This window comes from Carassius auratus, chromosome 12 (assembly GCF_003368295.1).
Source record: "Carassius auratus strain Wakin chromosome 12, ASM336829v1, whole genome shotgun sequence".
NCBI classification, from domain to species: Eukaryota; Metazoa; Chordata; class Actinopteri; order Cypriniformes; family Cyprinidae; genus Carassius; species Carassius auratus.
Genome location: NC_039254.1, coordinates 3,133,539 through 3,146,110, shown reverse-complemented (window position 1 = coordinate 3,146,110; position 12,572 = coordinate 3,133,539). Strand labels below are relative to the sequence as shown.

The 12,572-nt window shown below is 37.5% G+C and overlaps 1 protein-coding gene across 7 annotated transcripts in view; it reads left to right on the top strand.

Annotated features, from left to right (window-relative positions):
* Positions 1 to 11,563, top strand: part of cacna1g (calcium channel, voltage-dependent, T type, alpha 1G subunit) — a 211,777-nt gene extending 200,214 nt beyond the window's left edge. For all 7 annotated transcript variants that reach the window (XM_026276274.1, XM_026276275.1, XM_026276272.1 and 4 more), the window contains 3 exons: positions 4,440 to 4,629; positions 5,089 to 5,258; positions 10,099 to 11,563. In XM_026276274.1, coding sequence (XP_026132059.1) covers positions 4,440 to 4,629; positions 5,089 to 5,258; positions 10,099 to 10,962 — 1,224 coding nt within the window. In that variant the 3' untranslated portion in view covers positions 10,963 to 11,563. The remainder of the gene's footprint in view (positions 1 to 4,439; positions 4,630 to 5,088; positions 5,259 to 10,098) is intronic.
* The last annotated feature ends 1,009 nt before the right edge of the window (positions 11,564 to 12,572 follow it).

Sequence of the window (12,572 nt, the reverse complement as noted above, 5' to 3'; positions counted from 1 at the left end):
GAATCACTTGCTGCTGTTGATCAGTATACTTTTTTTTTTTTTTTACTTTTTGCGTACATACACTATAGTTCAAAGTGTTTTTTGTTGTTGTTGTTTGTTTGTTTTTTTTTGAAAGAAGTGTATAATGCTCTCCAAGGTTGTATTATTATTATAAAAAAAATACAAAAAAGAATACATTGAAATACATTATGTTGCATTAATGTTTTTTAAGATGTAATGTAAAATGTAACGTCTTCAGTTTCACATAATTGTTCAGAAGTCACTGCAATATGCTGATTTGATGCTCAGGTGACACTTATGTTAAAACTCTTTCCTTCAGCATTATTATATAAAAAAGAAAAGAAAGAGCATCATTTATTTGAAATACTTTACAGATATGCACAATTATAATGGATCATCCTTGGCTGATTAAAAGTAATATCATCTTTAGAAAAATCAAACTGACCCTAAAGATTTGAATGGTACTGTACATTAAAGCTGCAGTCGGTATCTTTTGACGCTCTAGCAGTTAATAAACATAACTGCTTGCGTCTTGCGGAAGAACATCGTAGCCGGAACTACTTCTCTCTGTTTATGTCTATGAAGAATCACAAAGGTACTGGGTTACTCCGCCGCGGTACCCCCGAAGCAATCTAAAATAGTCAGAATATAAACACTTATTATAGGTGCACCCTAGTGATTCAGGACAAGCTAAAAACACGGTTTGGAAAATGGATTCATGGTGTACTCGCTTATTATATACATTTTTCTACATTTTGAACACAAACAAAGTTACGGACCGCAGCTCTGATTGGTTGTTTCTTAACGGGAGCGATGTATTTTCTGCAAATGGCAATAGGACCACTGGGAGGAGCCAGAGGAGCTTGATTTTTTCACAGATTATCTGTCTCATATTCTACTGTCAGGACATAATGACAGGTTTAACAAATATGTAAAAAATATATTTTTACAAAAGTTACCTACTGCAGCTTTAACCATAAATAAAAATAAAAAAAACTGACTGTAGTTTAGTTACTTTATTATACAAGTAGGGTGTATACTGACAAACTATTTTGTAAGCTTCCCTAACACTGGTGCTTCCTCTCTACATGTGTAACCTAATTAAGTGCCTGCTGTGCCAGGGTTGTATGATTAATTTATACCAAAACTATGCCAGTAATCTGTTTTCTGAAACTTGGTAGTCTGATGAATTTGTAAAAGTAGAGCATCTTCATTATAATCACTTTATGCAGAGCTGAGAGGCAAGTGCTTTTGGAAGCTTTGGGGTTTTCTTACCGTCCGCTCCTCTCTTTCTCTTTCTCTCTTTCCCTCTCTCTGTACATTTCGCTCCAGCCTGGTGTTGTATGGTCCAGTCCAGTAGAGTAGTATGACTGCCTGTCAATCTGCTCCTTTCCTGTCTGGGTTCTGCAGCTATGTCCCTGTTCTTCCTCCCACACGTCTAAACGTCTAAAGGCCATTTCTGAATGTTTTTCTCCATTTAGTCTCTTCATACTTTTTAAATGTTCCTATTTGCACCCTCAATCTATCTGTCTGCCTATCTTCCTGTGTCCATTTGTTTTTGTTTCTTAATTTTATCTGTGTCTTATCTTTTGTGTATTAAAAGTGAAGTTTCTCCCTAGTACCATGCTTCTTGAAAGAATATAGGAGTGTGGTATGGGGTTGGCTTCTGCTGTCTGCCAGCTACCGTACAGGCTCTGGGCGCAGCTTCTGAAGGGAGGAGGCTGATGGTTTCTGTCACCTCGCAATTGAATTCATATTCATTGTCTCAGAACTATGCCCATAGATCCATACATAATTTATACATAGCATTTCTCAGATGAGTGAGATCTAGATCCAGCCAGTTCTCATTTTTCTGTTGTATTTATGTGGATGAAAAAAGGCACTGTGTGATGAAAATGTGCACGGAAATGTGCATAACTTCATAATGTTCATAAAGCAGGTTAAAAATAGAACCATACATCTAAATTTGAGTGTATATGCCACCCACAAAGAATGATAATAAATGATGCAGTGGAAAGGGAGCAAATGTACTCGAAACCGGTTAATCACAAATAATGATCAGAATATAATCAAGAAATATTAACAAAACAAATTAAATCTGTGTGTAAGAATAAGTGGACTTGCATGAGTTTTATTTCTAGGAAAAAATTAACATAACTTTAAAAAAAGTAATAACTATTGTTTACTAATCTCATTTCATTTCAAACCTATATTACTTAGATTTTTTCCTCTTAAAAAATTGAACTTCTAAAGAGCGTTAATTTAAAAAATAAATGAAAAAAAAGGACACAAAAACACCAAAATTGATCATGAATGTGGTTCTTGAAACTCATTTAACAAACCAAAATGTCCTAAGGGAGTATGTCTGATTCAATCTGAATTCAGTTCACTAAAAAATTTCTTTTTACTAAAAAAAAAGTTTGATAGCAAATGTTTAATTTTTTTGTCATCATTAATTTAAATGTATATACAGTATACAATACATTGATAGGAAAATAATCATAATGGAATACATAGACATTTTGGTGTGTGTTACTTCAAAAAAGAACACAGAAAAACACAAAAATACATCATACTATTGGTTCTCGACTTATTTAACAGATTAACGGAGCAAAATTTCCAAATGGAGTCAATGGGCTGTATCATACGACCGGCGCAATGTGACGCAAGGTGAAGCACAAGTGTGTTTTCTAGTTTCAGTCTGGCGCCGTTCGCATTTTCCCGTCCAGTGCCACATCGTTTAATTAGCAAATGCATTTTCGCCCATTTGTGCGCCCATGGGCTAACTGGTCTAAAAAAGAGGTATGTTTAGGCGCATTGCTGGCGCATTGCTATTTTAAAGAGATGAAAATAGATTGCACCATAGACCAACTCAAACCTGGTCTCAAAAGTCAATGGCGCAAGATTTTTTTGTTATTTAAAGAGCGCGTTGGTAGAAAATGTGCCACTGGGCGGGTCCACAGTGCGCGTTTACTTTACTTATTACACACAGGGATGCGCATCACACAAACATGCCAAATATTAAAAACAAAAGGATTACAGTGTAAAAGATTATAAAACTATTATAATGATGAATTAAATTAATTCCATGCCTTCTTCACCTAGGGAAGCTTTGGTGGATTCCTGCTTGTCCCGTAGATGATCTGCTCGCATGCTTTAACTTCGCGCACGAGCAGATCAGTTTCTACACTTGAAAATCGTTCAGCTTTTCCGCCAAAAATTCCGCCATGTAAATAGCGATCCACCATGGTGCGAGCGCATCTAGCTCCTAAAGGGAATGGGAGATGACACTCTAATTGGTTTATTGAATGTTACGCCAATTACTCATTAAAGCTGCGGTAGGTAACTTTTGACGCTCTAGCAGTTAATAAACATAACTGCTTGCGTCTTGCGGAAGAACATTGTAGCCGGAGCTACTTCTCTCTGTTTATGTCTATGAAGAATCACAAAAGTACTGGGTTACTCCGCTGTGGTACCCCCGAAGCAATCTAAAATAGTCAGAATATAAACACTTATTATAGGTGCACCCTAGTGATTTAGGACAAGCTAAAAACACGGTTTGGAAAATGGATTCATGGTGTACTCGCTTATTATATACATTTTTCTACATTTTGAACACAAACAAAGTTACGGACCGCAGCTCTGATTGGTTATTTTTTACCGGGAGCGATGGAGTTTCTGCAAATGGCAATAGGACCACTGGGAGGAGCCAGAGGAGCTTGATTTTTTTCACAGATTATCTGTCTCATATTCTCCTGTCAGGACATAATGACAGGTTTAACAAATATGTAAAAAATATATTTTTACAAAAGTTACCTGCTGCAGCTTTAAGGGAATAGGGACAACCCATTCCAGAAATGGACCGTTTTCCCGTTGTTAAAATAACAAAAGAGGATTTGGACACGCCCTGAGTCCACCTGCGCCGTGCGCTTTACACTTTGCATTTAGATCGTTAAAATAGGGCCCAATGTGTCAAATTCAATCTGATTCATGCATCATTCAGTTTTCTGAACTGAAATTAGAAGAAAAAAAAATTCATAGCAAATATATATACTTTCAGTCATCTCATATATATATATATATATATATATATATATATATATATATATATATATATATATATATATATATATATATATATATATACAGTATACAAAACATGGATATTACAAAAAAATCATAAAATTTACATATTTAAATAAGAAATATGCTTTTGCATTTACACAACATGATTTATGAGAACATGTTTCTTGATCAGTCTCCTCCCTATGTCTAGTGCTCAGTAATGTTTGCCTTTCATTGTATGCTAACCAGTCCAGCTTCTATGTATTAGGTACAATGTGTGTGCGTGTGCATCCATGTGTTCATGAGGGCCCCTGATGCTCCAAACACAATTACCAGCTCTCACCCTGACTTGCATCTCTTTTAATGCCCCTCAGACCACAGCTCCAGCAGATCCCCCAGACCCCCAGCAGCCAGACGAGCCAACGGATGACCATTTACTGTATGTGAAGAAGACCTCAGTGGGCCGCACACATTCTCTGCCCAATGACAGCTACATGTTCCTGCCGCTGCAGCCCAACTCAATCCAGAGTACCCACACAACCTCACCTCAACTCGCTCAGACAGGTAGAGCTCTGCGATTTATTCCTGAATTTGTTTAAATGGTTCATATGATGCTACATGCACGTTGACAAGTTGTTTGAACTGAAAAAAAGTGTAAGTTTTTTTTTCTTTGTAAATCGCCTTTCCTACTACTGTGCTAATTAGCAAGTTTAATGATGAATGCACAGCTTAAGTAAACAGTCCCTCAGAGAGCAGCTAAGAAGAGATGGGTGGAGTCATTATAACCCATTAACATTTAAAGGAAAAGGCTACTAAATTGCATGCTCTGAAAAGAGCAGTTTTTGACAGGGTAAGAAAAGGTGTTTTTTACATTACCATTGAGAAATTGTAACCAAACTATGTTACAGACTTTTCATTAAGACCATAAATAATCATATCAACTTGTAAAATATGGACATCCTATGACCCCTTCAAAATGCAGATGTAATATGAAATGTAATAGAAAAATGTCTCCTCACACAGGTTCTATAGGCTCTATCCAGTCTCAAACAGAAGAACCCACACTGCACTTGACTGTCCCAACTGATCTGTTCAGACCGATCAGTCCGCACAGCTTATCAGATTCAGAGAGCATCCCACGAATCCCCCCACCTCGCCGGGCACACACTCTCTCACGAACCTTACGCAGACAGGTGAGCTCCGGTTAAGTCTTCTCATTCCTTCCTTTGAATCAATTTTTTATTATCACATGTTGATGCACTCTGTTCCAAAACTTACTGAGCTGCCTTGATGCATGCAGTATTTACATATATATATATATATATTCAACTGCCTCACAAAAAATATACAAAATTATAAATATTGTAGAATATTATTACAATGTATATTAACAGTTAGGGGTGGGCAATATACAGTACTGGTAAAAACAAATAAACCAATAGGTTACACCCTTATGTGATGTTTCTGTTCTACGTGCTCACAAAAACTTGCACTTGTACACATTTTAAGGATTGTTGTTTAAAAACAAGTGGTTTTAAGCCGTTGAAATGCAATCAGTAGCGAAAGAGTACACAGTGTGTGCATATGAATTCTTTGTTATTTTTTTCCGCTTTATAGGCCATGAATAGTTAAATACATTCATGTATGTGTTTAAATGTCCATCTTTGCAAATATCCTCATAAACTCAGTCATTTAGGTCTTAAGTGAAAGTAAACAGCTGAGAATGATATTCGGATGTTCGCGCTTAAATGGGGAAACTGCCTGTTATTCATACTGTCTGTCATTTATGTTAATCAAACAACAGAGAAAGTTTTGTAACTTTAATAAGAAGAATACAGTGTATGTATATATATATATATATATATATATATATATATATATATATATATATACATACACTGTATTATATAATCACGATTAATCACATTCCAAATAAAAGTTGTTGCTAACATAATATATAAGTGTGTACTGTATTTATTTATTATGTATATATATATAAATGCATTTACATTTTTGCATTTAGCAGACAAATATCCAAAGCAACTTACAGTGCATTCAGGCTATGTAATTTGTAGTATGTGTATTCCCTGGGAATTAAACCCACGGCCTTTTGCACTCCTAACACAATGCTCTACCACTAAGCCATAATATTTCATAACATAGATAAATATATTTAATATATAAACATAGCATATTTTTCTTAAATATAAATGCATTTGTTTGTATTTCTATATACATGATGAATATACACAGTACACAATCATAAATAAAAACTTGTCGCAATTAATCATTTGACAGCACTATATACATAGTGTGTGTATGTAGCATTTATTTACAGTATTTTTCTTTCTGTCCTGTTGCTTGTAATTAGTTACTTATCTTCAGTTAGCTTCAGATTTTCTTTGTTTTTTAGGCTTGAATTAGGTTTTTCGGTGATAGTGACAGTAGTGACAAGAATTATGAAAGCTCTGTGGTATCAAAAACTGATATCATTAAAACCTTATTAAAGCAAAAATCTATATCGTGATATTTATTTATTTTTATAGTGATTTTTTTGTTCATATTGCCCACCCCTTATAACAGTTTTTAATTTGAATATATTTTAAAATGTAATTTATTCCTGTGATGGTAAATCTGAATATTCAGCAGCCATTATTCAAATATTTGCTGGCACATGATACTTCAGAAATAATTATATGCTGATTTGGTGCTCAAGAAACATTTATTTAGCTTCTTAATATTTCTTTAAAAAAAACAATCAGTATTCTTTGATGAATAGAAAGCTTAAAAGAACAGCATTTATTTGAAATATAAATATAAATTGGAATATATTATTTGAAATATAAATCTTTTGCTACATTATCTTTACTGTCACTTTTACTAAATTTAATGCATGAATAAAGGCATTAGTTTATTTGCCCTTTACACAATACATTTGAAATGTCGTGCATTGGCAAGGCATAGAGCACAAGTAGACACTTTGTGCACTCAGTGGTAAGCAAATGGATAAAGCCGCTGATGCTACAGCTGCAACATATGATGTGCATTTGAAATGTCCCTTCTTCTTCTGAAAGACCAGTAAATGGTTCTGTGAAGTGAAAAAAATATATAAAACAATTCCATTAAAAATGGCACAAGCCTTCTAAATTCCACACACACTGTGTTGAGATTGTGATGTGAAGCAGAAGGACACAGTGTATAATATATTTACATTTGGAATACAACTTTAGAATCTGGCTGAAGTGAGTATTTTAAGCATGTTGGGAAAGCAAGTTGGATAACCTCAATTTCAGTAACAGCATATGACTCTATCGCCTCTGTAGGCAGCTGACTAGGTTTTGATACAGATCATTTTTTTTCTCAGCTTGTCTTCTTTCATAATGCACATTATTCCTTGTCTATGAATTGTGATTGGAGACTTAAGGGAATGTGAGTGATATAAAGTCTGACACCTATGCACTGTTGATCTTTCCCTCTGGCTAGTATATTTCTACTCTAAATCCTTCCTGCATTCTCTCCTTTCTTTTCTGCTGCTTTCTGGCCTGCGTACCCTCTAATGTGACTCACTCCGAGCAGCTCAGCATGATACAACCCAAGCCTGTCCCCGAGCTGCTTCTGAGGCACAGATACTCCTGTTTCTGAGAGAGCTGGAATGGGCTGCTTGGTTCAGCTGGCCTCCAGTGCTACAGATCCTTGAACCCCAATTCTGCCCCTCTTTCTCCTACCACACCCCTTAAATCCCGTTCCTCTAGCCCAATGCATTTCACCATGGCTACTGTAAAGGCAAAAAAAGCAGGGTAAAGATCAAGAGGAATAAAATGAGTGGACTGACCTCTTATACACACAACTAAATTGCATTTATAAAAAATAATATTCTTAAGATCTGCAATAATTAAATTGAATTCCTTTTAAAGGAAATGTAAACGCAGATGGTGGTTATTTATATATGATAATCTTCCAAACAAAATATGTATTCAAACAGTATTAATTTAGCTATTTGTTTTTAAAATTAACTTACAAAATAGGATGTCTGTAAAAATATTAACAACGATACATGTTCATTAAATTATATATTGGTTTTCATTTGTCATTCAAATGTAAAATTAACTTCCTGCCACTAGGGGGCAGCATAGCTTCAATCTTACAAGTTTCAACAGGGATGCTTATGGCTCAGCATCTTACTCAATCTCAGCTAACTTTCCAAATATGACATAGTTCCTCGTGATCTTTAGCCCCTCCTAAAACACCCACCCACCTCTCTCCTACTGGGCCGGTGCCTCTCTCAGACTCCCTTGATTCAAAGAAAGTGACAGTTTTAGGTAGAATTCTGAGAGAAGGAGACCCCGGGAAGAGACGTGGGTCTTGTGGTCTGTTGCAGTAGTCCAGTGGCTCAGAGTGCAGTCTGCCAAACAGTGCCTGTAGTTTTGCCCTAGGGTAAATGTTTCTCTGCCCTAGTTAAAAACAGTACATCTATTACAAACTTTTTTTTCTGAAAGTGCAATTGATATTGTAAGTTTTCACCCACGTGACTTTACCAACAGCAGTAGCTTGTGCAGTACAGCAACTCAGGCATTGTGTCAATGTCAAAGAGGAGACAAAGATATAGAGCAAAAGGCAGACAAATATTTATTTGCTATTTTTTCCAGTAGCCTGTACACTTTCCGATTTTGTTGAAAGTGCACACATGTCCTATCAGTGAAGGCAATGAGAAGGACCGGGGCGGTTCTAGGGTCAGGAGATATCGTGCTTTTCCCAAACCTCTGAGGATACATTGTTCAAAAGTTTGTAATGTTTATATGAGCCACAAGCAGTCAGGCTTAAGTAAAAAAAAAAAAATGTTTTTCCTGTGGCTCAGTGGTAGAACCTTGCGTTATCAACTCAAAAGGTTGTTGGTTCGAATCCCATCGGAACACACGTACTGGTGAAAAAATGTATAGCTTGAATGCATTATAAGTCGCTTTGGATAAAAGCATCAGCTAAAAGTAAGGGTGAACATATGTCCTCTTTTCACCAAACATGTCCTCTTTTTGGCCCTAAAAAATTGCGTCTGGCCGGGATTCCTAAATTGCCTAAAATGCCCATGATTTGGCTATTACCACCTGCTACCGCAAACATTTTAATGTTGAATAAAATTTTTGCGCATCAGAGAGCGGCTTTTTGCATATGCAGCTTGTGTTGGGTTGCCAAATTAGCATTTTTTTCATGGAATTGGGATGGTTTTAAACTGTTGCCGTATGTTGATTTTCTCCCGTGGCTTAAAGGTTGAAATATTGCACAAATTTCTTTTTTTTTTTTTTTTTGACAAAATGCTACTTGGGAGGGCATGTCCTTTTAAATGAAAATGTAAATATGGTCACCCTAAAAAAAAGTATAATCCTCTAGTTTCTTACTAGAAAGCAGACAGTTAAAACTCAAAGCAATAAAAAAGAAAAAAATAATGAAGACCTGGAAGCCCATCCCTAGGACCGCCCGTGAGACTGAATGGCCTAAGAATGTTTTCAACTAGTGGTTAACTGGTTGTTGAATTAAGAATGTTACTTCAGAATGTGTAATTGCTGTTAAGCAAGTTTTATTGAACTTTGTAGCACAATTTAAGCACTTTTTGTCAGTTAAAGGTTTATTGTGTGCCCCAGGATGTTTTGGTATGTTTTGTGGCGAGTTACTTCATTTGATACTTTCAGGTTTAATACAAACTAAAAAAAAAAAAAAAAAAAAAAAGAAAAGAACAGCAACATCTAATTCTAAATGTTGTCTACCTCTGATTGGGGCTATGAATGCATTCAAAACAGATGCCCTGAGGCAGTCTCTCTATTGTTTCTAATTTCACCTTAAATCCTTTGAAACAGAAAGTCCCTTGTGGAGTGCAATGCTAATGGTGAACTCCACTCTAACTCCACAGCTCCCCTCCCCTTCCACTAGCTTCTACATCCCTAACATCTCATACTAACCAGTCTCCTCTCACCTGTTCATGTTCTAATCCCTAATGTTAACCCTTACCTTCCCCTCACCTCCTCCCGTCCCTGCTCTCTTCAGGTGGCAGTGAGTGCTGACTCTCAGGAGACTCTATACACAGAGGCAGGGGAAAACGAGGGTCCCCTGGGGCTTAGGGAACTGTCGGACCCCCATGTCAACCTTCCACCTCAGCAGCAGCAGCAGCACCAACCTTCCCTCTTTCTGGTCCCTGCCACACCAGGCGCCTCCCCGAAACCATTGCGACCTAGTGTCCACACACAGCACAACCCCTACGACCAGTACAACGTGTTCTCCAAGCGTTCCTGCTCTCCACCCCTCCCATCACTGGCTGCCAAGACGCAGGAGGAGATGGACATTGTGGATCAGGAGGTTTCCCGAATTATCCGGGCGGGGCTCGCAGGTAGGAGCGACGATGGGATCGGGGAAGGGACAGGAGATCAAGGCGCAAGACGTCAGCTTAAGAAGTACCACAGCGTTGACACTCAGGGCCAGCGAGCTCTGCTGTTACCACGGCCCTTGTCATGGCTTGATGACCCACGTCGGCACTCCATTGAGGTGTGCTCATCCATGGAAAGCAGTCCCCAGTGCAGTTCGATCTCGTCCGGCTTCGTGTCGCGAGGTGACAGCCTCCAGCAGCAGTCCTCTCCACGTGGCCGCAAGAAGAAGATGAGTCCGCCGTGCATCTCAGTCGATCCGCCCGAAGGTTCGGAGCTTCCGGGAGGCTTTCACCCTGCTCTGGGGATTGTGCCACCCCTGCTGCCAAGTCGGGACACTTGCCTGAGGAGGCGCGCTCCCTCCAGTGACTCCAAGGACTCATTTGATTTGGGTGGAGGAGGAGATGGGCTGCCCCAAGAAGGCGTCTCGAATTCCAAGCTATTGACTCTGCCTAGCTTCTCTTTTGAGAAAACAAGCTCTGAGCACTGAACACTTGACTTACACGTTCACACACAGACACACACACACGCGCACATGACACACGATGCACTCTGTGTATCCGTGATGGTGATAGTAATAGTAATAATATCTTAGAGAGTAATAATGCTAAATGCAACAATGGTGAATACTCCATGATCATGAGGAATAGTAACTATACCTTGTATTTTTTTCTGTACTGCCAAAAGAACACAAAAGGACATTGTGCTGAAGATTAAACAAGCTAATAACAAGACTCTCTCTCCTCAAAGATGCCAGCTGATACGCTGGCAACCTCATGACCTCTTCGTGGAGGTGAGCGCAGAGCCCGAAGGAGGGCGTCCCCTTCTGGCCGTTGTGAAGACTTCACAGCACTGTATTGCTGAACTCCCTAAAGGGCACTGATGAAGGTACAAAGCAATATGAACGTTTTAGAGACACTATTTTCTTAAATTATTGGGCCATAGTGTTTGTAAAGGATGTAGAATTTCTTTTCTTTTTTTTCAATTTCGTTATAGTTTTATTTGTGTCTTTTTGTGATTTTTCTCTTTTACGCAATGTTTAAATTGTTTGTTGTTTGCTTTATTTTTTCACCATATTATATTTTTAGCTTTCTTGTTTTAACAAAGACAAAATGAAAGAAAACATTTTTCGAAGTGCCGGGATTCATGTATTTGTAGGAATAATGTTATTATTATTATTATTATTAATAATGATGATATAATATATCTCTTTAAAATAAAGCGTTAAACAGCTCTTTGATTTTTTTAAGCACAAGTATTAGACTGGTGTGCCCTGACTAAAGAGTCTATTGAACACATCTGTAGTACGGATTGTGGGGACAAATACTTAAATTAATTGAATTCATAAAGCAGAAAATCACTGCAAAACACACCCATGCCACAGAAAACCAGAAAAGCAAAAATCAACACAGAACCAAATTTCTGCATAGAGGTCAAGTGTGGACAAGGAGTAAACCATAAGAAAATGGGGAGTTTAGAAAATAAAGTGATGTATGGCCAAGTATGGTGATCTATACTCACTCTTTCCTAACGTTCAGAAGGAAGGCAACGCCAAACACTGTTTTCCCACAACTTGGCACTGCAAAAGATCTTGTTGTCTTCAGAGCCATCTTTATCATTTGTTTTCTGTGTAGACCTGTGCATTTGCCTCTCTCATAAACAATACATGCCCAAATCAGTGGGTGGGGCTAAACAGGCAGTCAAATCAAAGCAGGCATTGATCTTCTTCTGAGGTGATGGTTTTTATCCACACTATTACATCATTCCAAAAGCTGTTTTTAGACTTACGACTAAGTTTTAAGTGCTAAAACTTACAGCATGTTTTTAATAGTACAATGACCTTTTATTTGTAAAAAGATCAAGGGAATTTTGGGAATTAAGAACTTTCTGCAAGAACAGATTCATCCTCATGAAAGATTATCATCATCATCCTTAACTTTATTTTCCAATGTAATTAAAAAAACCTTGTAGTTCATCCTTTAGCTGGCTTAGTGGTTTACTATAGCTTCATTGAGAACCACTACCTAAGTGTCTGTTATAAGGTGTTATTTACATATTGTGCCACACTACCTTTATATTTTACACTACTCACGTGCTAGT